The 25504-nt window shown below is 39.5% G+C and overlaps 1 protein-coding gene across 2 annotated transcripts in view; it reads right to left on the bottom strand.

Annotated features, from left to right (window-relative positions):
- Window positions 1-25504, bottom strand: part of LOC103370377 (mitogen-activated protein kinase kinase kinase kinase 4-like) — a 129290-nt gene that overhangs the window by 50117 nt on the left and 53669 nt on the right. For both annotated transcript variants that reach the window (XM_008299408.1, XM_008299407.1), the window contains exons 3-5: window positions 22654-22710; window positions 4511-4636; window positions 57-167 (exon numbers count right to left, since the gene is read on the bottom strand). In XM_008299408.1, coding sequence (XP_008297630.1) covers window positions 57-167; window positions 4511-4636; window positions 22654-22710 — 294 coding nt within the window. The remainder of the gene's footprint in view (window positions 1-56; window positions 168-4510; window positions 4637-22653; window positions 22711-25504) is intronic.

The following is a 25504-nucleotide window of genomic DNA, read 5'->3' on the forward strand; positions in this document are numbered from 1 at the left end:
ATATCTGTCCTGCTGCCAGTGTGCAAGGCGACAAAACATTGTGAGAAATGACTGACCCTGAGGATCTCTCGGGAGATGTAGGCGATCCAGTCCTCCTTCAGCGAGTTGCCTTTCGTGTTCTTCACCAGATCTGTGATGGAACCGGCACCACAGAACTCCATGACCAGCTGGACGAGACAAGAAGACAGAAACAGTCACCATCACGCAGACTTCCCCCTTCGATAAACCACCACTACATTCATTTTGTGGTGTAACTACCTTCAACAAATAAGAGAATTAATGAGAAACTACAATCTGTCAGCTTGTACTTTGCATTTTCCATTTGTGAGTCTCGGCCTGAATGCAAATGCGCCGGAGCGCTGAATGGCACGAAACAATTAAGGAGTATCTGGTAACAAGAGATGGGAGAAGGAGCGAGAGGCCCGCGGAAATAAAAACAAAAAAATCGGTTCCCACAAGTTTACTCTGTGCTGGGGTTGAGTGAAGCAACGTGGCTGCTGGGAAATGTGGTCTTAATGTGAAAGATGGGGGCATTAACAAAAGCCAACAGCTAATATGTGGAGGTAGTTTTCTCACCATTGTTATTCAGCAACGCTTATAGTTGGAAGAAAGTTTATATGCAGCTCAACGGGCGACTGACAGCGAGCAGTTTGGTTAAAATAATATCCTAATGTCAGTAATTCTGGACATCAGGCAAAACGCCTCAATCTGGACAACTTTATTTTGTAAAGTGTAAGATATTATATTACAACAGAAAATGATTATTAGTCTAGTAAATGATAATAAACGATCTCTCAGCTTCATTGGTGACTGTGTTTTCAAAGAAAGTTTATATTTAACTGTCTGAACTCTGTTTCCTGGTTGGCTTTTTTTTCTCTCCGGCCACATTGTTGCTCACCACTGACTCATTTTTCGTTCTAATATAAAGTCCTGCACCTCTATGGAAACAGAACAAACATGTCTGGAAGTAGAGAGAACTCACTCATGTCTTTCGTTAAGTATAACAAATTTCGAATGCCATAAAATATAAATACAGGAAAAGCAAAAGTGAATCTTATTTATTTTACAAAACTTAAAAAATTCTGGGATTATCATGACCAACATTTTTCCAAGTGTCCACAGGTGTTACCAACACTGGGGGGAAATGTCAGCTCTGCAAACGATGGAGATTTTAACTCTTGTATTTTTAATTTGCTTTCATTTTTGTCTTCTATCTTCTCGGCGGAAACACAGCCTGCAGTTCAGCTGAATCGTCTCTGAATTTATGGTCACATGACTGCTGGTTGGAGCTCAGTCACTGTTGTGCCAATGAGCACTGAGGTTTTAGTTTTTTATAGAATCTAGTTTGAACACAGGATTTGTTTTGGCAAAATTTCAAATGACACGTTTAGAATAAAGTGATTGTAATGAAATATGACGATTTTAAGCTTGGATTTGGTTCATTTTACAAACAAAAAGTAGATTTTTTGTTGGATTTCTTCATGAAGTCGGGTCCCTCGTGGTCAGATTTTGATGGTAGTGTCTTCTCCTCTAATGCAGTATAGTGTAGCTACACTACGTCTGTATTTATAGGCTGGATCAAGGATGAACTACCCTTCTGTTAAGGACAACTAATTTAGAATGCTATAAAATGTGAATACAATCAAAACCAAAGTTAGTCTTATTGATTATTTGTTTTACAAAAATGTAAAAAACTCTGGAATGAACACATTTTTCCAGAAACAACGCACATCACACATGAGACATTCAAGGACCGTTGTTAAAAATCCAACTCCTCTTACTGTGTTTCAGGTTTCTGATTCTAACACATGATGTCATTTTGGTGATTTCTTTAAAGATAACATCCTTTCACAGCCACCGGTGGGTTTTGGGGTTCAGAGGGTTGAACAGAGTATAAAAATAATACAAAAATGAGCAAACTATTTTAAGATTGTAATTACCAGCCAGTGGTCATGATGTAAAGAGGACACACTACACTCTGATTCATATGGCTTTAACACAAACAGCCCTTCCTCTAATTTCCCTCTGCCTTATACTTTAATGACCACTAAACTTATGTCGGGTTGCTTCTTACGAGGAGATTCGCTTTACAAACACATTAAGCGGTCTTCTTCAGCAGACAGTAGACTGAAGCAGAATATAAAAATGACAGATACGCTCTCTGTCACCCACACAGAGCAGCCAGCATGAAGCTGTAACAGTGGAGGCTGTAAAAAAAAAAAAAAAGGGGTCGTGGAAGCAGCTGTAAAAACAAACAGAGGCTGAGCCGTGCAGTGAGAGTTGTCCTGTCGAGGAACGGCAGAGCTGCAGGGTCATAAAACCAGGTAATCCTGCCTTTAACAAACGAGCTGCTGTAAATCTGTACTGCTGCTGCTGCTCTCCGCCTCCTGGACTCCTTCTCTGCCTCTCCTGTTTGTTTCATTTGTTTTATTCATTTCCTCTGCACCGTCTTGTTTGTCTTTTCTTTGATTTGTTGTGTGATTGTGTAACATCAGCTTTATTACTCCTCTAATGTGAGCGTCTGTACGGGCGGTAACGGTAAAAGAAAACTTTGCAATGTTTGTATGAACAGACAGAGTGTATGCAAGCATTCTAACTCTGTATAAACCTGACACAGCAGCAACAGCCCTCCATCAGGACCAGAACTGCAACCATTACTCAATTCATCGTCATCTACTAAATTATTTACAATCCATTTTAAAGTTTGGGTAATTTTTCAAGAAAAAAAAAAAGCCAAAATTTCTGTGACTACAACCTAATAAATTTGAATATTTTCTGATTATATTGTCAAACATATTAAATTAAAGTTTCTGAAATGTGATTATTTTCTGGTTTCTCTATTACAGCAAATTGAATATATTTGACTTGTTGACAAAACAAGACATTTGAGGACGTCATGTTAACTTTTAGGTAACACTGAACAACATTCTTCCCCAAATTTCTTTTTTTTTTTTTTCATTTTATGGCCCAATAAACTGATTGATTATCAGACTAATCGACAAGCCCTAATCTGGACTACATGTTGAAGAGTTTGTTGATTGCTGATGTTTATTACCTCTAGCTTGTTGTCACGACTGACACAGTGAAGCAACTTATCAAAAAAAAACCTTGTTTATTGGGAAACATCGAACTTGTTTTTCAACACAACAAATCTGTTCATAGTAACAATGTGAATATTCAAACATCTATTCTAACAAAACTTGCAAGTGATGTAAATTCACGTAAATAAAACTTGTAGCACCAATCAGAGGAAAGATGTTTTGTTGATTTATAACTTTCTTGCAAATGAAAGAGGTCCAACTGTGTTCTGTGTCTTATTAAGGCCCGCCTTTCATAAAAATCTGCTTTAGTTATGTGTTTTTATTACTTATGTAACTCATAATCTAGATTTATGCTGCTTTAGTTATAATTCCCTCAGTTTATTAAGTGTATTGACGATTGATTTGAAAGCCTCGTGTTTGTCCTGTTAGACTTACTGCATTACACTGTTAACACAAACACTTCCTCTAAAGCCCTCTTGCATTTCAGTGGACAGAAACTTGGACAGAAACTTTCTTAGTGGGGCTTCGATTGTGAAACGCTTGCAGGTACATCATGAGTCACAACAAAGACAATTTTTAGAATGCTTTAGATGAGTAATCCAGAACAACAATGTGTTGTCAACCTATATAAGAAAAGTGATAGAAATGTGCGATATTCTTAACTGGCAGCATGCACATTATATGAAAAGAAGTTTATCCATCTTTGTTTTGTCCCTGACTTTTCTCAAAGAGACTCCAAAGACAACTTTAGTTTTCTTGGGATTTGTTTGTAAAAATCTGTGCAAAGTTCTTTACCTGCTGTGTAAAGTGCTTTAAGGTGACAAAATGTTCTCAATTGTCACTATGAAGAAGTTTTATTGTATTTTAATTGACTAAAATACAGCTTGTAACAACTGAAAGGTTGTGACTGATCAAGACCAACTAAAGAATGACTCCTGTATTACATTTCAGGCAAATTTAACTTGTATTACTTTGCTTTTAATTAGTGATGCACGATATTAAAAGTTCTGGCCGATACCGATATGTGATATTATATATTTCTGATATTACCGATAACCGATATTACCGATGTCGATATTTATTTTTTGTTTACACTGAAAAATGAGTATAAGTAAGCACTGTGAGAATATGAAAACTATTCTAAAGAAGCCCAAATTAGACCACATAGTCTTCTTTATTACGTAAAAAAAGTAACACATATTTAAAAATATTGTAGCATATTTAACGTTCAAGTTCAGAAACATTTTGGTAAAAACATCTGTGAAATAGCAGCAGTATCAAATGTAGAGATGAAGGCTCTAAGGTTAGACAATCATCGGTTTTTCACATCGGCTAAATTTCGTTCATCGGATCGATGCCGATATATCAGTAAAAACGCTAATATCGGCCGATACTGATGTGGTCGCTGATATATCGTGCATCCCTACTTTTAAGACATTATTTTATCATTAATGTTGTGTTAAACTCACCCAGAGTTGGTCGTCGTGTCCTGGTGGACTCTTCTTGATGAAGGCTCCATAGTAAGTCGCTATGTTTCTGTGGTGGGAGTACTTCTTCAGCATGTTGATTTCCAGCTTAATTTCCTCCTCTTCATCCTGTGAGAGAGAAAAAGGGGAGGCCCATCATTGTGGAGTTAACACGCTGTTATTGCCTGTGAGACAACTGGGAAGCAATTATATGAACTAATGATGTGGATCAAAACAAACAATACGGCTCTATTTTCTTCTTCAGGTTGTTGAAGCTGGAGGCTCTCAGGAAGGATGGAAAATTAGCACTAAGTCACTCTGACAGGCTGAAGACTGTTAGTGGAGCGTTTAAAGATCCGGTCACCCGGAAAGATGGCGGCAGAGGCAGCAGGTTTTCAACTCTTTTTCACTTTTGTTCACTTTTTTCTGCCATGTGCATCGATGACATTTGTCTCTTACTACAAGTCTTTAGACCTGAAAGTATTTTCCAAATGTATTGCTTGTAAGCCTTCGATCAAAATCACACAAAGCTTTGGACATATGTGGCCATATGATTTTATTGTGTGTTTTCAATTTCACAGTCCAGCATTAAAAGGTCTCAACTGAGCAGTAGACCTGTAAGATTATTACATCACGCCTGATCCTCATAATTTGAGCCGACTACGATCATTTTGCATAGAACTGTTTCCATTAACAGCTGGATGAAGCTAACAGAAACGTCATGTTTCATTTAGTATTTCCACGTCAGTTTCCACCATTTTCCACTTTGTGCCTCCTTCCTCGGCTACGGTTTAATGGAACCAATTGTTTGCCTTGAAGCCCTTGAAGATGCCACATGATATCCGTTTTAACAAGTTTATCCAAATTGATGTTTCAGCTCTAAATACCACACAGACTGGGCATTATACCATGCACCTACAATACTTCTGGTTTTAGCTGTGTTCCAAACAGGCTGTTTCAGTGTCTGTAGCTTTAAAAGTCACTGATCTGCTGCTGCTGTCTACATCTGTATCAGGAAAAGGTGCTCAGCTGAACCTTTATCTGCGTCTGCTCTGTTCTGTACGTGGGAAAAAGGAGCTCAGAGAATTATCCTGTTTTGACATCACCACAGGCTGCAAACCTAAAGAGCTCAATCAGACGTATTTTCTAATCTATAGACACTTAAAGGAAACAAGAGGTCTTTTCTTGCATTATAATGGCGTCCATAAACACTGCGGACTTACAATTATGTTCAACAACTCGATTTTTCACAACATGCTGCCGTTTTCCTTTTTGCTGAGCTCCTACTAAAATGAACATCATGGATTTAGCTGCACAGCCACACCAGACCACAGCTGTTCACACATTTTGGTTATAAGCCCAATAATAAGCCAGAAAGGTGGTGCTCACATGCACAAATACTGCTTATCTAAAACGAACAGAGGCACAAAATAAACACAAAAAACTAAGAAATCAATAATTGCAATTATGTGTATGACTAGTAACCCTCGAAAGTCAAAAACCCACCAGCAGGTTTAAAAAGCTAAGTTTACTGTAAAAGGATGAGACCGATGATCACAGGCAGAAACTGTACAAACAGGAAGGATTTCAGGATTTCTAACTTTCCTTGAACTCAACATGTGTAATTTTCTTTTACATCAGAAGAACAACCAACCATGAGCTAAAAATTGAGATCTCTCATTAAAGTCACTGTCATATTAAATTAAACAGCAGCTCTTGTTTAAAAATGTGCCCAAAATGAACTGATTGCAGATATTTCTCCTTGCCTGCCTGAGCTGAAAAAGCTGTGCAGTCATATGGCAAAAACATTCAAGGACTTTTCAGCTGAAGTGCAGGCAGTGCTTACACACAGTAAAGTGGAGATATGTATGGAAAAACACCATTTGTTTCCCAGCATTGGTGCAACCTGTGGTCACTTGGGTTCCAGTTTTTTGTCAATTGTTGTCAAATGAATGAACAAAGATTCAAAGCATTACAACTTGTTTCCATAGAGGTGCAGGACTTTATATTGCAGTGACTGCTTCAGAGTGTAAAGATCAACTAAAACTGAAGTAAAGAAGAAGTAAATATAACAAATATCATCTAGTTCTAAACAAAAAAATCTATTTGGATGTGCTACGTTGAGCTCTTGGAAAGTGTTGTGACTTTATTTGCATATATTAAGCAAATCTTCGCAAATCTATCAAACTTAAATCAACATGAAAACTGTTTGCCCTGAATGAACCCTACAGGCGAACTGAGCTGTACTGAAAGCTTTAACAGCGTCGCCTTTTGTTGCATTACTACAAACAACACAACCAGTCAGTGCTGGATATCAAGGAACACTGTAGAAAGTGTGCAGAGTGGAACTTTGTTGACTTGTATTTGGGTGCTGTAATAAAAAAAAAAAACACATTTGCATATTATTTAGGCTCTCTGATTTTCACTCTTAGCTTTAAAGATCTGGCTCTGCTCTCAGTGGGACACAGAAAAATATCAAACATGAAATCAGGTTGTTGTGTTAAAGAAAAAAAAAAAAAAGGCACACAGTAAAGCTACAACTCTGGATTTATCCCTGTTTGTTGGCTTTCATTCTGTTTATGAAAGTCGGGGCCAAGCAAGGAAACAAACGGTGTCCAAACCGGTCCAACAAACGGATATCACTCCAAACAAACATGCAGATCCAGCCTGAACCTGAAACGATAACGGAGCCAAACAATCCAGCATCCCTCGCTGTCACACTCTCAGGATATTACAGTACAGACCAGACAGACACGGAACAAGATCCAGCGATTATTTCTCACTCGCTGCCACATCACTGAAGCTGTGTGACATTTATTTGCGAGCGCCTCGCCTCAGCTGAGTGTTTGATCTGGGAACCCGACCGGGGGCTGGCGTGACAGGACATTTTCTCTGTTATTACGGCTGGTCGATAAGCAGCAGCTGCAGCCTGGACTCCTGAACAAACTGCAGCAACTTCTTGTGTCCTCAGAGTGAAAGCTTTGAGGAACTGCGAGGTAAAAAACGGTTTCTGCTTCTAACGTTGAAGATGGTGACATTTAAGCACTTTGTAGTACCGATGTTGCAGCTCTGCTAACCACACTTTCATCACTGCCGGTGCACTTTGGCTCAGTTTGGACATTAGATCTGGATTTGCTCAAATTTATCAGAAATTATGACAACTTCTCTAGAAAATCCACCATAAAGATAAAGTTATATAAACACCCCTGTTCACACACAAATACAAAAAGACCACTTCTCATGTCCATATGGTATTTGTTTTAGATGCTTGAACAAGTGTGGCCAAGTTGCTCCAGTATTACAACTTCTAAATGTGTCATTTGGATACACAAGGAGGACTTTTTAGGACTTTAAGCAATGACTGTAGTTGGACTTTAAAGTTACGACATACAATGATATTATAGACAACCATGTGCGTCCAATTTTGTGGCAACAGCTAAAGGAAGGGCCACAAAGAAATGGTTTTTCCATGTTGAACTTTCATCTAACACCTTTGGGATAAACTGCAACAACAACCCAACATTTTGGGTATCTCTGGGATTAAAAACTCAACAACACTTACTAATTAAATAGCACAGCGTTTTATTTTGCAACCACAACACCCATTCCTCAACCTGCTCCAACTGTTTCTGCAGCTATTCCAACGCTGGGCCCCTGAGATCATCAGACAAGCTGCTTGATTATTGAGGCTGGTGGGTAAGATGAGGTCAAACTTCTGCAGTAGCATCTCCAAAGCTTTGGAACAGGCTTCCTCCTTCAATTAAATGTTGCTCCATCGTTGATATTTTCAAGAAAACCTCAAGATGTACATGTTTCAAATGTGTTTGGCTGCTCTCCAAGTGCTAATATTTCTTTTTTCTTTTTTTTTTTTAAATTGATCTTACAAGTTGCCATCCTCTCTTGATAGTTTTAGTATTTTATACCATTTTCTTCTTATTTTTTTTTTTTTTAAGCTGGCTGTACATGTTTTATATTTTCTTGATGTTCACACATCATTTTTGCTGCATATCTGATAACATGGACATCACTTTGGTCAACTTTTTTTTTTTTTTTTTTTTTGCTATATAAGTAGATTGGATTTGATTTTGTTTTCGCTATATAAAGATGTAGGTAGAACCACAAAGTGAAGTAGAGAAGAAAATATACGTTTGAGCCAATCTTCATGGTAAACATCAGCACTAAAGATGAGAGGTGGGTCTGCAGCTACCACCAACAGAAGAAACAGCAGGGTTTTTTTATTACAGAGTAAGAGCCAGTGATTTCCAAAAACCAGACAAGATGTGCCAGAAGCACACCAAGAGCGTACTTTTTGACTTTTTCCACATCCACAAAATTAAAAGGTCGCCGTTTTGAGAGACTCAGGCTCATCGCAGATGGTGCTTTACAGACCAGGACTTCAAATGAGTGTTCAGAGCGATGCAGCAGCACTGGGAGCACAAGAAAACTACTTCGTCAGGAATGGTGGCCAACTACAAATCCGGTAAAGCCTTTGATTTTTAAAGGTGGAGTCTCAGGACTTTTTGATCAGAACTTCTACTGTGTCTTAGTGCAGCCCAAACACAAGCAGAGCTCTGTGCTTAACAAAACAAGGACGCACACTTTTAGTTGATTTATCCTGAAACTGAGATACGGCACAACAGGACTGCAAACACTGACAGAAGAGTGTTGTCAACAGGATCCAGTGTGGAGAAAAACGACATCAGACCGTAAAGAACCTTAACTTACATAAGAGCAGTCTTAACTGTAGGAGGCACATTAACCACTGGTTCTAATGCATCCATAATAAACGCATCATCCGACTGGTGTTAATGCTGCTTGATGACTGCCAAGACATTATCCAACCTTTATATTTATCTCTGCAGGTAGCTGCCTCACTCTGCTGGCTGTCAAAGTCAGTTTGGTTGTCAAAATGGATAAGTCACTTTTTTTCATTACCGGGTTGATGTTAAACGATGGCGCTGGAAGAAACTAAAACGCGCTCGTCTTATCGAGCGCTGCAGCTGCAGAAGCAACAGACGACAGGCAGCCCAAGACTCCGCTGACATTTCTGAGTCAGGCCCAGAGGTTAAAGGGCAACTCTGCCAAACTTCAGTATTTAAAGATGAAAGATGCATTCACTGTCGACCTCTTTGGGTCTGTAAAAGCCTGCAGCTCAGTTTCACTATCTCTGAAATACAGAGCAGCCAGTAAGCCTCATGTTTGGTCAACAGAAACTTGTACACGATCACACTTCAAGACGCAATTTTTATGCTGTCAGTCATTTGCAGAGTATTTCCAGTAGAGGTGTGATTTTGGAACAAAACTGCTCATATGTTCTTGTTAGATTAGAACTATTTTTGCATTTCAAGCTGTTACTGAGTTAAACTGCTCTATATTTTCTGCTCGTTCCTACCGCTAAAAATGGAAACAAGTTTACTCTCTGTCTATTTTGGACAGTTCAGCAGCGTGAGCAGCTTATTCATGCTACGCTTGTTCTTTTCATGAAGTAAACAGCAGGTTTCTGTGTAGAGACGTCGCCAGTTTTGTTTCCCTGTTATTTATTTTTTTTGCTTCGATTTATTGCGGCTGTTTAAAAGCAGGAGCTTCGCCTGTCGTAAAGATGACGGGGTCAGTCGGTCAGACAGGCAGTCAAGCCAATCCCTTGAGTCACCGTCAGTCAGCCAGCCAGTTGGTCACTGCTCCAGCCAGGCAGCCAGTCATTTAACCAGGCAGCCGGCCAACCAATCAGTCAGGAAGCCAGCAAACCCGAGTCCTGGCCAGCAAGTCCTTCTGTTAATCCACTCATCAGCAGCAGACCATCAGTAAGCCCAGCAGTCATCCAGCCAGCCGCCCAGCAGGTGAGCCAGCCGACCTGTCAGTCAACCAGGCAGTCGGTCAGCTAGAAATGGGAATGACATTTTGCTGGATATCAAACCAAGACCTCACCGGATACTAAAAGATGCACAGAAAGTCCACAAACAGACACCAGCACCTTCAGTGGGTCCAAAGAGCATCGCATCCACCACAAAATGTCAGTCATGGGAACGTTTTTGGAACAAGTTGGAATAATTACAGGCGCTGAGGCCAGAGTGAAGGAGGAGGAACACAGCAGGAACATTCTTACACATCATCCACCGTGGGACATGAACAAACAACAGCTAAAAGAGACAAACAGAAGAAGCACCTCAGCTGACAAAACAGAACAACGGTCACATTCCTGTATGTTCTGGGCTGCACAGATGGTCAAGAGAAAACATACACCTCAATAAAACATCCAAGTTGAAAGATGAAAATCTAAAAATGGACCCTGTAGAAAGTAAACTGCAGCGATGTCCTGATAAAGGTGCCAGGAAGGCAAAGAAGTCACTGTTTGCCTTTTAAAGCACCATAGTGGCTACAAATACCAAATCTAAAGTTACACTTTGTAATGTTGATACTGCTCCAAAAATCTGTTATTGTTTATTTGTACCTTTATTAATTTAACCCTCTTGACCCCAAATATGTCGATGGGCACGTTATCTTTTAAACAATTACACAACTTATAAGAACGAGAAACTGTAAAAATAGAAATAATCACTGGACTTTCAACTTTCCGACGGTCCTTGAACTCGTCATCTGTGATAGAAAAATTAATCACAATGAAGCTCAAATCATCAAAATCACTTTTTTCTATTTTTTTTTTTCAAAAACACACACACACACAAAAAATTGCTCTAACCAGAAATTAAAACAAAAAAAACTAATAGTGGTTGCTTTCCTGAGCGCCATCAATAAGCCATCAGACATCAGTGCCTCATCTAGGTACCTCGTTCAGTTGGGAAGCTTAGCCAAAATTAAGCTTAAAATTGTAATATGTCATCAAAATCACCTTATTCTGCATGTCTCATTTAAAGATTTACCAAAACAAAATACTGTAAAAATCTGTTTTTGCAAAAAATATCTGCAACAAGAGTCTGTGCTCCTCTGGCAACCTTTCAGCTCAACTATAGGCTGCACTACAGTCTGTGTTATTACAGAGCAAACAGGAGACAAGTATGGAAACAAATTAAGGACGCAGGTTTTGGTAACTCCTGTAGGCTGAAGGCTGTACATGATAATTCCAGGTTTATTCAATTTTTGGAAAAAAAAAAAGAAAAAAAAATTAATCTTCCGGTGGTGGCCTTTAAGAATTAAGGCAATCTGAACTTGCCCAAACGCAAAAAAAAAAATTTCCCCAACTCCAAACAAGGGTGGTCCGGTTCCAAAAAAGGGCAAGAACTTAAAAGGCAACTAAAAAAGAAACCAAAAGGAAGAAAAAGCAAAAAAGAACAAACAAAAAACCAAAAAAGGCCTCGGGGGTTCAGAGGGTTAACAAAACAAGTCAGACCTCTGAAATGCATCATTGTTGACGAATGTCTTTGCCTGAATTCAATATTCACTCATCAAAACTATGACTTAAATGAGGGAATGTCAAAGTGTAAGAAGTGAAACACATCTGGTCCCGAGGCGATTGGCAGGTTTCTATACTGAGCTCTACCAGTGGCACAATCAGCTTAAGCTTCAGCCTGTCAGGAAGCATAATTTGGATTCAACAGATAGAACACAGACACAGAGAGAGAAGACAAACAGAGCAGTGAGGGATGATGGAGAGGAGGCAGCAGAAGGTGACCTGGATGTCAGGATACAGCTGCTTCAACGACTACTATGACATCACTCCGTGCCTCTTTGTCTCCATCTTGTTTGTACGCTGCACATTTATTTCGGACGCTCCCGTCGCTGCAACATCACTTTCCATTATTGTCTCCTGTAATGACTTCAGCCCCGTGTTCGTGTATCCCATCATTACACCTCTTTCTCCCTTCCCAGTCCTTCAAAACAAGGCGTCCTGAAGCTACTCATTATCATTCCTGGGCATGAAATGGTGGGGAGACTCGGTGGCGGCCATGTTGCTGTTAAAGTATTACAGCACACAATGTGAGCGGAGCGAACAGAACCGCGATCCCAGGGGAGCGGACGGCCGCAAAATGGGAGCATAATGGAAAATGGAAGCTGAGTAGGAGGGAGGCTTTGGCTTCCACAGAGGCCAGCAGAGGTTGACATGTCTCTGACAGGCAACCAGGGACCTGGAGGGACTCGTTTCAGCCGTTATTTTAGACGCTCGCTGTGTTCCTGTCATCTGCCTTATGCAGCATCTTCAGATAAGAAGCAGGCTGGAATCAACGTCTAGCCTTTTCATTTAAGCTAATATAGGGCTTCAGGTTTGTGAATTGGAAAAATCAAGCACTTATTTTCCAAAGTTTTAGTGTCTTTTGTTTCTATCATTGTACTGGTTCTCAGCAAGGACAAACAAAAAGGGAATTTAGTCCTAAAGAGGCCATAACTTTGGAAGATCCTTGCTTGATTTGTCTCAAACTACAAGAGTTTTGTGTCATTTTACCCCCGTTTCCCTCCTTCTGACAATCCAAGGAGAAATCTGGTTTGACCCGATGTTCGGCCCTGATTATTTGGTAATGTGAGTGATTGACAGACCCAGTTTAAACCTCCTGAACTAGGGCTACCCAGAATAATATCAAACAATCTTGATTTTTCAAAGTTAAAATCAAGAAGGTTGCAGGGCACCCTGGTAGCTCAACCGGATAAGACAGCGACCCATGTACAGGGCAACGCAGTGGCCGTGGTATGAGTCCAGTCAGCGCCTCATTTGCTGCATGTCCTTCCCCCACTCTTCTCCCCACGTTTCTCTGTCTCTCTACACTGTCCTATCAAAAACAAAATAATCATTTAAAAAATAAATAAATCACAGTGGTTACAATAATGATACCTGGAGCAATGAACACTGTCGCCCACATTCTCACTTCCAGCCCTTGAGGCCAACATCAGCTTCAGGAACTCCTACTATCACATGTACCATCCACCTAAACACTGGCACAGTCCAAACACATTCCCCATTGCAAAGACACTCCCCGATGGCAGCAGCCTCTCCCACCAGGACAGTGTGCTCTGCTTCACCACAAAAACTGCTCAGAGACTACTTGAGGAACACGATAAAGAACCTAAAATGTTAACCAGGCCTCCAAAACTCCACCAGATCCCAATCTAGCTGAGCATCTGCAGGATGCATCAAAACAAATCTGATTCATCTTGCAAACTTCCTGGTTCCAGAAACCACAGCACGACCCCCAGAACTCCTGCGTCCATTACTGGATGGATCAGAGAGAGGAACCAAAACAATATTGGGGAGTTTCAAACAGTTTCTCCAAATATAGCTCAAAATGTAGAGCGATATAAAATATGAAAAAAAACATGCTAGAAAGTGAGCGAATTAAAAAAAAATAGGAAACTACTTGATATATCAATCTCATTTTAAATATCCATAGTTTATGATAATAAAGTCTCAAGCAAATCAGAGATGGTGTATCAGAAGGGTCCTGATGTTTTAAGATGGATGGACTCATGTTTAGATTTTTTGTTATTTCAGTACATATGTGAACATCCTGACCAGTTGGTGGCGCTAGAAGTGGCCTGAAAAGTCATTAGGATCAATTTCTGGGGCCAGTGAATATCTGGATCAATCCATTCAATTGAAAGAATGACAGTTCAACTTCTACAACTCAGCAGCTAAAGTTCTGTGGAAGAAATATTTTGCGGATGGAGACCTAAATCACGGTACCGGAAAGCAGCCAGTGTTCAAATATACACCATGTAGGGTCATTTCCTTTAACACAGCTAGGAATTTTAAACTACTGTTTTTATTTTTTTTATTTTATTTCATTCTTCAAGACATCCCGGAGCTTTCCACACCTTCCCACTTTCTCATTCACACCTCTGACTGGTCAGAGCAGTGGGAGGTGAGACAGGCAGACAGTCGGAGAGATGACGTATTTTTTCAATTTCAGTTCATGTGCAACGAGACAGAAACCAGGAGAAAAATAGAACGCAGGACCAGTAATAAATTCACTGAGGAAGGCTGAGAAAAACATGCTTGCTGTGGAGTTTTCCTACTAATCACCATCGATTTTGTGAATCCTGCTGCATTTCATCAAGTCAACAGCAGCAGCAGCGAAAGACACAAAACTGCTGCAGCTACAATTCTCTCTACAGCTTTTCTTTCCAGTTTCCTATTAGGGATGAAGATGACTTCACTCGCTCTGTCATTTCTCTCATGTTCGCTCGCATTTCGCAAAGAAAACAGAGCTGGTGGCTGAAAAAAAAAAAGATGGCGATGGATGGAAACGGGAAGAACACAGGCAGGATTTGAGCCAGGAGGAGAAGAGAAAACACAGGCAAATGTAACCAACAAAAAAAAATAAAAGCATATAATGACGGAAAAGGATTGATGTACAAGAGAATCGAGAGAGGCTGCGAAATGCATGAGAGGTGAAGAGAGAAGCAGGCGAGCAGCAGTAGCTCCTCCTATAATCCCACTGCACTCCAGCTGAACCTTCACGAAGGAAAAAAAAAACACTCCTTCGCTGATTTCTTCTCCTTATCTGAGCGCTCCAAGGTCCCACTTCCTCCATCCCTGCCCCGTCCTCCTTCTCCTCTTACATTAGTGCCGGGTGATTGAGAAAATATTCATACAGGGATTAATAAGTGTCCCTTACAGGAAAATGTTGATACACTATCTGTGTAGTGCACTGCTTGATAATGCAACAGACGATTCACGCTACAGGAAGAATAGAATCAGTCACGCAGCAGCCCTCAGGGGACACACTTTCCTCCCAAAAAAATCTCAGCAGCGTCGGTGGAGATGGCACAATGGAGCTGTTTTGGTTCCAAAAGATGTAATATAAACTGTCGACTCTGCTGAAAAACCTGCACCAACAAATACCAAAGTTATCACCTGAAGCACCACCTTCTAGTACAGCAGCAATTAAACTTATCCTGTAGAATCTACAAGCCATAATCTCTTCATTCCAGTATTGCACACTAAAACAAAAATTAAGCTGGAATTGTGTATCTGTAAAGATGCATGTAATTGAGGTTTTACAGGTATTATAGTAACTGTGTGTTACACCGGAGTCTCCTTCTCAGCAAAGTGTTGGTGCACATCAGATGAGCTTGTCAGGAGCTAAAAGTCAACACAGCAATGCAGAAGTTGTGTGTACAATGGAAAATGTAGGACTGCAGCGAAAGATGGTTTCAATTTTGGAATAAGTAGTGATTAAACAACAGAAAATATCCATCAAAAGCTGACATCACCAGTTTGTCTTTTTAGTATCGCCAACCTTACTTCAAAGTGAAACTAAGGAAAAGTTCTTAAATCTGAGAGGCAGCAAGAAATAAAACTGGTGTTGCTTAAAAAGAAACAACTTCAAGGATAATAGTTATCAAAATAGTTGATTTATTTTCTCATCCAGTTAATCAAACAACAGTTTTACATGAATATACAAAGACAAACGCCTCTGTTTCACTCCTGTGCATTCAGCTATGTGCAGCCTGAAGAGGCATGTTTTAGCCTTAAAGCTACGACACTGCATTCATGGAGTGTTTCATGTTATGTTTGCTTAAAGTCACTTTACAACCCGACAGCAATCAATAAATCAAGCGCCGTCATGATATCAAAGAAAAAAGTCCTTATCTGTAGCAGACATCTTGCTCTGCTAAACATGCCAGATGATCACATCCATTTGTGAGCTCGTGTCTCCGTCCTCTTTCAGTTTCTTGGGGGATCGAGGCAATTTTTAAGTGTTCACTATCAGAACAAATTAAAGCCAAAACCATTGTTTACGTCTGCTGTCACACAGGTATCATATATTTGAATAACTTTCTTAGTGAAAGCAGCATTTTCAATTAACACTCAATTAATAAATCGTACAAATTAGCACACAGTGGGCTGCTTTAAGCCACAGACACATAATACAGGGTGTAAAGGCAGCTGATACATGTACCATTGGGATATAAGAGCGTTAACCCGATAGGTCCTGACTTGAATTAACACTAGACAGAGGTCATTAACCATCACAGAAGACTAACTCATGGAACCCTTGTACTTGTTAAAGCCCTACACTACACAAAGCAACACTTAATATTATCTAGAAAAAGAATATCAGGTATCGGCAAATACTAAATATTAAATGACCAATCAGAAGCAAAAGAAAAAAGACCACGACATCCCTAGCTGACATGTAATTGTGTATACGTTCACTGTCTGGTTGTGAGCAAACACTGACTGACAGTATTGATCTTATTTTGGTCTGTGCTGGCTTTGAATGTGGTGATGTAGCCTGTTTGTTTATAGGCATGAAGTAGTTCACCACACTTCACACACTGGTGGATTAGTCCAATAGTTGTACTAAGGCAGACTACATCCACATGTTTTGGAAAAGTGGCTTTGGATGGAGATCAGAAGGGAGGGAGTGGGATGTTTTCCGTTCACTGCTTTCAAACTACAGTTTACTCTCGCTGGTTTCTTCAATCCTGCATTCGCTTTGCTTTAACGGTGCAGAGTGGAGAATTGAGTGACATCTTTTGGTGAGATCCCCTTCAAAGCGCTTAAAGGAATCCAAAAAAAAAGGGATCCTCTGTAGAGTCAGTGTTCGGTTTGTCCATAAGCAGAAAGCTTCTTCTGTCGATATAAAGCCTTCATTCTAAGGCAACTAAAATGCAATATACTCTAATAAAAGCATAATTATGAGCATTAAATCCCATTTCTACAAATAGATCCTCCTAAATCCTACACACTTGACCTTTAGCGCAAGCTGTTGCTTTCCTATTGCACAGGACATGGAGCTGATAACACCAGCTGATGAAAGTAGTTGAGTGAAGGCGGCAATTCAGCTCCCTGTAAACGCTTCACATTAGGAAATTTGCAAGGATTTATTAATTTATCGTAGCATGATTTTGACATTCGTCGGGATTTTAAGCAGGATCTCAGCAGAAACTCTTCATTTATTTATATCATGACTTGCTTGTATCAGCGTCGACTGATGTGAATAAAGGTTTCTTTAAAGTCCTAAACACTGTGTTTTATCTTCCCTCTCCTGCTAAGTGTCCGTCTCTCCCTCCCACTCTGTATATAGAACAGGAAGTGGTATGTGGGTCAGAGCACATATGCTGAGATGTGAACAGAGAGTGGACACACACACACACACACACACACACACACACACACAAAGATGTATAACTGAGTTGTTTTGCATTCGCGACACGTGAGTGTATGAAAGCTCCTGTGGTTTTCCTTCACAGGCCTCACACACACAAATGTTACATGGAATATATGTATGTGCGTGTGTGTGTGTGTGTGTGTCTATGTGCACAATCTCAATCTTTTCCAATGCAAACAACTTCCTCTGCTCCACTGTCATTCTTGGCCGGCGTCCAGACAAACTGTTTATTTTAGAAAACGGCTGAACCGTGTGGAAAAGGGACGACTCTAAACATTTTGGTGGAACTGAAAAAAAAAAAAGGAGAGAAAAGAAAAAGTAACCGCCACGGCTCGAGTTCCCAACACGTGTATTTCTCTTCAGTGATTCAGCTCGTATGAATACATAAACATCTTCCCATCAAATGCAGCTGATCCTCCATCGCCTCCCGCTTTGATCTCCACAGTTGGAAATGTAGATTTGTTCCTGCAGGCCACAGTCAGAGGTTCACTTCCAAACTTCAGATAGCCGTTTTCAACATTTGACCGTGAACTAGATTTTTCAACAAAACTTTTAAAAATGTACCACACTGTAAAAAAAAAAAAAGAAACACTTGGAATTTCTTGACTAATTTACTGTTATTTTTCATGTTAAGTTACAAGTAACAGAAAAAGAATATAAACATTTTTAAAAAATATATATATAAATGATCAAAACTATGAATTTCAGTAGTGTATTTAAATCTTTAAAAATATTGTTATATTACAAATAATGATGTTATGAAAAAATGTATATTAACGATGAAGAAACAGCAAATAATTAAAAAAAAACTTGTTTCATTATTTATTTATTTATTTTAGGGATGCATGATATATCGGCGACCACATTGGTATCAGCCGATATTATTGTTTTTATCGATATATCGGTATTAGTCTGATGAACTAATTTAGCCGATGTGAAAAACTGTTGATTGTCTAACTTTAGAGCCTTCATGTCTACATTTGATATTGCTGCTATTTCACAGATGTTTTTACTTAAATGTTCCTGGACTTGAATGTTAAATATGTTAAAATATATTTAAATATGTTTTACTTTTGTTACGTAATAAAGAAGACTATGTGGTCTAATTTGGGCTTCTTTTGAATAGTTTTCACCTTCTCACAGTGCTTAGTTATACTTGTTTTTTGGTGTGAACAAAAATTGAATATCGACATCGGTAATATCGGTTATCGGCAATATCAGAAATCTTTATATCAGATATCGTTATCGGCCAGAAATTTTAATGTCGTGCATCACAAATTTTTTTCTTGTCTTGTAAAATTACGGAAAAAATCAAAGAAAAAATATAGAAATATACATGTTGAAAAAGCAGCTTAAAACTGTATGTACATAATGTCCGTATCAAAAATATGTACACGTACAAATGTACAACCATAAAATCACACTGTTGTACTGTATTAAAAATGCTCTCATTTTACAGATATTTGCTGAATATTGAACATTGTTATTGTTTTTTAACATTACACTATTCTATGTTTTTGTTTTTTAACATATTTTGCACTGTTTAGATCAGATCGCAGATCTGTTGAAGCTGTAAAGTGAGTCAGGTGCTTTTTATAGTCTTTAAAAGTCTTTTTATTTCTGGTAATTACACCATCTAAGATGAAAAACACAAACTGCTTTAAAACACTGCTTTTCAGATGCTGTAACATGGTTATCCAGTTAGTGCAACTTTCTTGTGGCATATTTATTTTTTCGTCTACTGACTAATAAGTGGTCCACAGGACATGCAGCAGGTCTGGCAGCTGTGAAGAACTTCCTCTGCTGGTTAGTTCGGTTAGATCCTTTTTTTTTTGTTGTTCTAAATGAATGTTGGAATTTCAGGATAGCTCTCTAAAACTTTCTCTAAAAGCAACATTGACCAAATTCTCTCAGCATTTTCATGTTTTACCAACTGGACGTTGGACAACATGTCTAATCGATACCCAGTATTTACACTGAGGCTACCGTCTGCCCACCCACAGGTGACTGAAGTCATTTTTTGGGGGCCACTTCTTTCATCCTCATTCTTAATAAACTGTCAGAAGTTGTAAAATTAAGAACAGTATCGTATGATTGGTAGGGTGACTGATAAGCACAACTAATCTACACAGTACGCTTTGATTGATACAAGGAAGAGGTTCTGCCTGTGTGGCTGTAAAAAAAAAGTTACTAATGTAAATTTGGCTGCTATCCCATTCAAAGTAATCTTATTGTGCAACGATACACTGCTCCCAGCACTCACTCCTGCCACATTAGGAAGTCCCGTCCTGATTACATTTGTGATTTCCCCTCACAGCTCCAACGACGACATCAAATTCTGTCAAGGATCATCACCGGTGATAAGAGGTGGATCTGCAGCCCCATCCATTCCACATCCAGAGGAATCTGAACTAGAACTTCTGTAGATTTTTATTTTTCTGTTGATATTTCTTAAATGTTTGCACTATTCACTTTGCTGCTGTAACAATGCAAATTTTCCCAGTGTGGGATTAATAACGGCTTATCACGTCATATAATTTATACCACTAACGAGTAGACTGTGATTGTTCAAATGGCAATTATCTGAATAATTCGTTTAGTAAACACAAGTTAGAAGAACAGTGTTGGGAAGACCAAATATAAAACGCTTTCCATTCACATGCATGACTGTCAGAATCTTTGTCTCAGTTGTTCTTTCTCCGGTTGATTCTTCGGACTTGAGACACAAAACGTTAATGGTTCATGTCGGATTGATTCCCCCGACAAGCTCAAACTGCTGTGGTCATTCTTTCCTTTATTGGTGTGTCTGACTGCAGCCACAGAGAAACCACGAGGGGTGACAAACTGGGGAAAAGACCGCAGAGGAGGCAAATATTCAGCAATCGAAAAATGAAATGCTGCCAGGGAAAGAATGCAAAGCACTATTCAACATATGCAGCCAATATGTGCGATCAAGTCTTATTACAAGGTCCATTAGTCTGTAATAACAGCAGGACAACATGAGGGTTCCTGAGGTGGGTTCAGCTTAAAGATTCCAACAATAGCTTACAGAAAAGGTGCTAAATATGTATACTGAAGCTTTTTCCAGTCAATTATGAGGAGAACTACATTTTAAAAACCCCTACATATAGATTTTGCAGACTCCAGGACTATTTTTGTTCAGCACTAACCCACACAGGGTGATTAAAATGTCAGGACAAGGTTTTAGGTGTCAGAAAATCCTCCAATGCAACAATGCCATAACAAAAAAAATCTCTTTTCTCTTTCTAGAATTAAATTATGATCTGGAGACACATTCCAGCAACATCTTCTTGGGATTAATTAGCTGCCAATATCGCAGATGGCCTGTTTGAACCATTATTTCACATCCCCTGTCCTCAAAAGATGGACTTTAGATGAGGTATTAGAGGTTTTGGAGATAAAAACCAGCAGGGTCCTGAAAGACAGACAGTACAATCCTCTTCAGCATATCTGTTAACCCAGATTAAAGGACTGTTGATACACTAGTTCCTCTTTAAGACATCTGCGGGAAATGGTAGCGTGACCTCAAGTATGTGTTTGTGAATGTTGTTTTCTTATTGTCTCGTTTAGTTCGTTGATTCAGTGGTGAGCAACACGAAAGGCGAGTTTAAAAAGCCTACCGGGACATTTCTGAATGTATAAACGTTAAGAAACACAGGCTCCAGTTACACAGACAGAAACTCTTGACTCAACGCCGTGGAAGCTCCGATCACAACATTCACACGCACAAATCTTTAGTGTTTAAGACTACTGGCTAAAGTGCCTCAACCCAGGAGAGAGAAAATCTGTTGAAAACTCAGTTTGTCCAATAAGTTATTAAAAGTATTGGAAGCCATGTGATGATAAGACTGTGTCTGGAGAGAAAATATTGACATGAGGGTGCAGAATAGAGAGCGGGAGGGGAGTCAGGGAAACTGTCTCTGGTGTTAAATTGAACGCTTCGGTAAAGAATTAGCACCAATTTATGCTGTCGAATGCAATCAGACTAAATGTGGAATCAATTCCAAATCTGCAAAGTACCACAAAAAGGGTTTGTGCATCTAAATTAACGAGTGCATAATCACCTTTAGGCGTCCTCAAATGCGCCTCACAAGGTCCTTTTCAAACTCCAAATCACACAAGTTAAACAAGCCAAAACACATTATTAAATATCTGCTGTGTAGTTTTGTTCTGGGATTGATTGATACGCAGTGATTTTTCAATTCTATTAATTTGCAAATCTACAAAAAAGCGTTTTTGTGGCCATTACTGGAGGTCTGGTAACTGCGGCTGTAGACCTGCTGTATGGCTGTGTAAAAATCACTGTTAACTCTGCTTCACTGAGCTCTTCTTATGACAGTAAAGCGGTTTCAACATCAGAAGTTTAGCAGGAAAGCGGTTAAAAATGAGATTCCTACACTATCTGTTGATAACCATGTGTTTTCAAGTCATGCATGAACCAACCTAAATGTAAATACCACAAATCTAAGGGAGAAAGAATTAATATTACTAATGTTGGCTGGTAGAATTGGTGTATCAATAAAAGCAAAATGCAACAAAGTGCAATTAAAACTGTCTTTCTCGAATAAATCAAGTGCATGAAGCATGTTAATTTACCCTGAAGCAAACACAAATGACATATTTCCATCACGTTTGCGACATTGATTTTAACATACATCTCCTTGTTGCACCTTTCCTCTTCCTCTACAACAGTTTATTGGTGCTCAAGAAGAGAATGTATCACTTTAAGACCAGACAGTTCTCACATTAGAAAAAAAACATAGGTGTTGTTAAAGCTGCCTCTGTTCCATGAAGTGACCCAATAAGCCATGACAGTAACACAACATGCACCAAAAGCACCACTTTAGTAGGATGCGGCCATCATTGTTATACCTCTGGATCCACTACACTGGGAAGTAAGAACGTCTGCAGTGAACAAAAATCTGTTAGCATTACCTGTTGTGTGCTAAGTGTACATAAACTGGCTTTGTGTCTTTTCTTTTTTGCTCAACTTTGCACTTGATTTGGACGGATTCAACGAAAAGAAAAGATCAAAGCAACCAGCGATGTGGCGTTACTGACCTCGGTGACATCCATGACCTTGATGGCCGCCAGTTGTCCCGTCTTGACATGTCGACCCTGGATAGAAAAAACAGAAAAGAGGAGACATGAGGAAAATGCTTCCGTGTGAATAGTTAAGTTACAGGAAAGTTCAGAAGGAACGTGACGATGATGCCAACATTTTTTTTTTTTCCTGCTTTGACGAAAGAAGCCAGAAAGTGACCAATTTCCAGCAAGTGTGAGGACAATGACGTGCAAATTGATGGTATGAGTCAAAGAGCTTCCCAGATGATAGCTTCGTAGGCTGAGTAAACATATGGGCCGATTCGGTTGGTCGTGAAAACAAAAACCACATTCAGAACAAGTCGCTCGCCTCGACAATAGCGCAGAGAATCACATCCAAAGCCTCAGCATTCCTGAACAGACTGAACACCATGTGGACCCAAGTTAAAGCACTCAAGTGAACATTCCAAATACGAAAATCTTCAACAAATTTAAATAGTATATAAACTAAGACAAGAGGCAATAATAAATAATCGGCTCACCTAATTGTGTGTGTGTAACTAGTCTGCAGCTTTACTATGTTGCATGAAAGATCACATTTGTTGATGTTGCCATGGTGATGGCGCTGCACATGGACGCAGCGCCCCCTTCAGGAGGCAGGGAGAGTGAACGTTTGGCGTTTTGTCTATCCCAGACGTTCATTCTACAAACCTTACGAATCAAATGATCCTGAAGAAATGCTTTGTCTCTTGCCTGTACTACTGTGTATGTACAGCAAAATGACAATAAACATGATTTGAATTTGAATTTATTTTTAATTTTGCAAAATTTCACAATGCAAGTCACTATCCCCCAAGTAAGTATTGAACTCTTAACACAGTTTTCTGGCCTGCTACCTTTTAGATATGCAAACAGCTTCCCACAACACAAATGCGTATTGTTCTTAACTGTGCTACTTTTTAAGTCCGCTTGGAGGCAACAATCAGTGTCTAAATAATCTAACGTATACGCAGCTGGTTGAACAAAACGACCACACTGACTCTGTTCTTGCAGATGTGGAAAGTGCAACACTATCCTAAAACCCCCACCGCGGTAAAGTTACCTCTGCGGGTTAATGTCGAACAATGATCAAATGTTTTCACAGATGGAAAAGCTGAGCGGGAAGACAAACAGACAGAAAGTGTAAAAAAGTCTGCATCATGTCTGCAGCCGGTATCTGTGCATGTGTGTCTGAACTGCCACCAGATCGGGTTTCCTTTGTGAGAAAAAGGGACAGCGACACCTGAGCCAGCGGCCCCCGTTCCTGAATGAAGTTGGCGCAGTCCACAGTCTGAGTGATGAGAGATTAACCCATTTTGGTTTTAGCCAAAGGGGACGTGTGTGTATATGTGTGTGTGTGTGTGTGTGTGTGTGTGGAGACGGCGTAAAGGTCAAGGCTGATGGAGAGCAAACTGAAAAAAAAAAAAAAGAACAAATCTGTGCTGGCGTCTAACTGTGGGAACTACAGAGCTGCAGTTTGAGAAGTGAAAGATAAGGATGATCCTGTAATGAAGAACAAACAATACAGGAAACTGAATCAAACAATAAAATGTGTGGTGGCAACAGATGCAAAGCTTATTTAGTCAGAATAGCAAAAAATTCTGTCATTTATTGAAGGAGGAGTCAATTTGCAGAACAGCATTTAGAAAACAAAGTGCAGGTGGGTTTAAAGCGTATCAGCTGTAAAACACAAAGGGAACAGAGTGACAGCTGAGGACGAGCTGAAGCGAAGGGAAAGACAAACAGAGAGTTTCAGACTGAACATTAACAGAGCGCCTTCATGGAAAAGCCATTTTAAAAACCAGACCAGATAAAGGCCAATTACAAAATATGTTGTCGTGTGAACAGGAACACGGTTCTTCCAACGAGACGCGTTTTCAATTCAACCACACAAGATACGACTCTGTTGGAAAACGCATTTTGTAATAATGTGCGTGCTCAAGTTCTTTTAAAAAGTACCTCAGAATGACATAAAAAACCTCATCACCACCTCAGCAGCAGGCGGTTTAGGCAACAAAACATAAAACCCCTGCAGACAGTCAGAAGCAGCCAGTGAACAGTGCAGAACGCAACAGCTGTGAGCCAGACATGTTCCTCAGGAGCTGGTGGTTACAAAGGAGACAACTCTGGACTTTAATTCTCCCCATGAATGATAATGTTTCTCCTTGTCTGCTGAATGTTGTAAATAACTATGCATCATTCAGCTTGCTTTGGAATCTAAGTGTCCTCAAAAACCAATAAAGTATTGATTTACTTGTGAGCTAAATGACGACCTTAATCCTGTTTATCACAACATTTTTACTCACTTAACTGGAATATAAAACCCTGCACACCTCTTTGGAAAGAGCACAACCATGACTAGAAGTAGAGAGAATTCAGAAATGTCCTTTGTGTAGTTTGAAACAGTTCTAATGCCAGAGGATCATTTTTAAAAAGACAAAAAAAAGTTGAATTTCTTTATTTATTTTACAAAAGCTAACCAAACCTAAACTCTCTCACATTTTTCCAAGTATCCACAGGTGTTACTAATACTGACAACAAGCGTGCCTAGTACAGATATTTTACTACTTGCATTTTTAATTCGTCCCCATCCTCGTTTCTCATCTGCTCTGTGTAAACACAGCCTGCAGTTCAGCTGACAAGTCTCTACATTCTTGTCATGAGACTATCAGCTGAGTCCCTACTGGCTTTACAGTTGCACCAAGAAGTGCAGAATTTTTTGTTTTTTTGTAGAATCTGGTTAAAGCAAACAGTTTATTTTGGGAGAATTTTTAAATGAGATATGTACAGTAAAGCAATTTCAAAGCCATAGCATGATTATAAGTGTAGA

Source organism: Stegastes partitus, unplaced genomic scaffold, assembly GCF_000690725.1.
Source record: "Stegastes partitus isolate 25-593 unplaced genomic scaffold, Stegastes_partitus-1.0.2 Scaffold1413, whole genome shotgun sequence".
Taxonomy (NCBI): Eukaryota; Metazoa; Chordata; class Actinopteri; family Pomacentridae; genus Stegastes; species Stegastes partitus.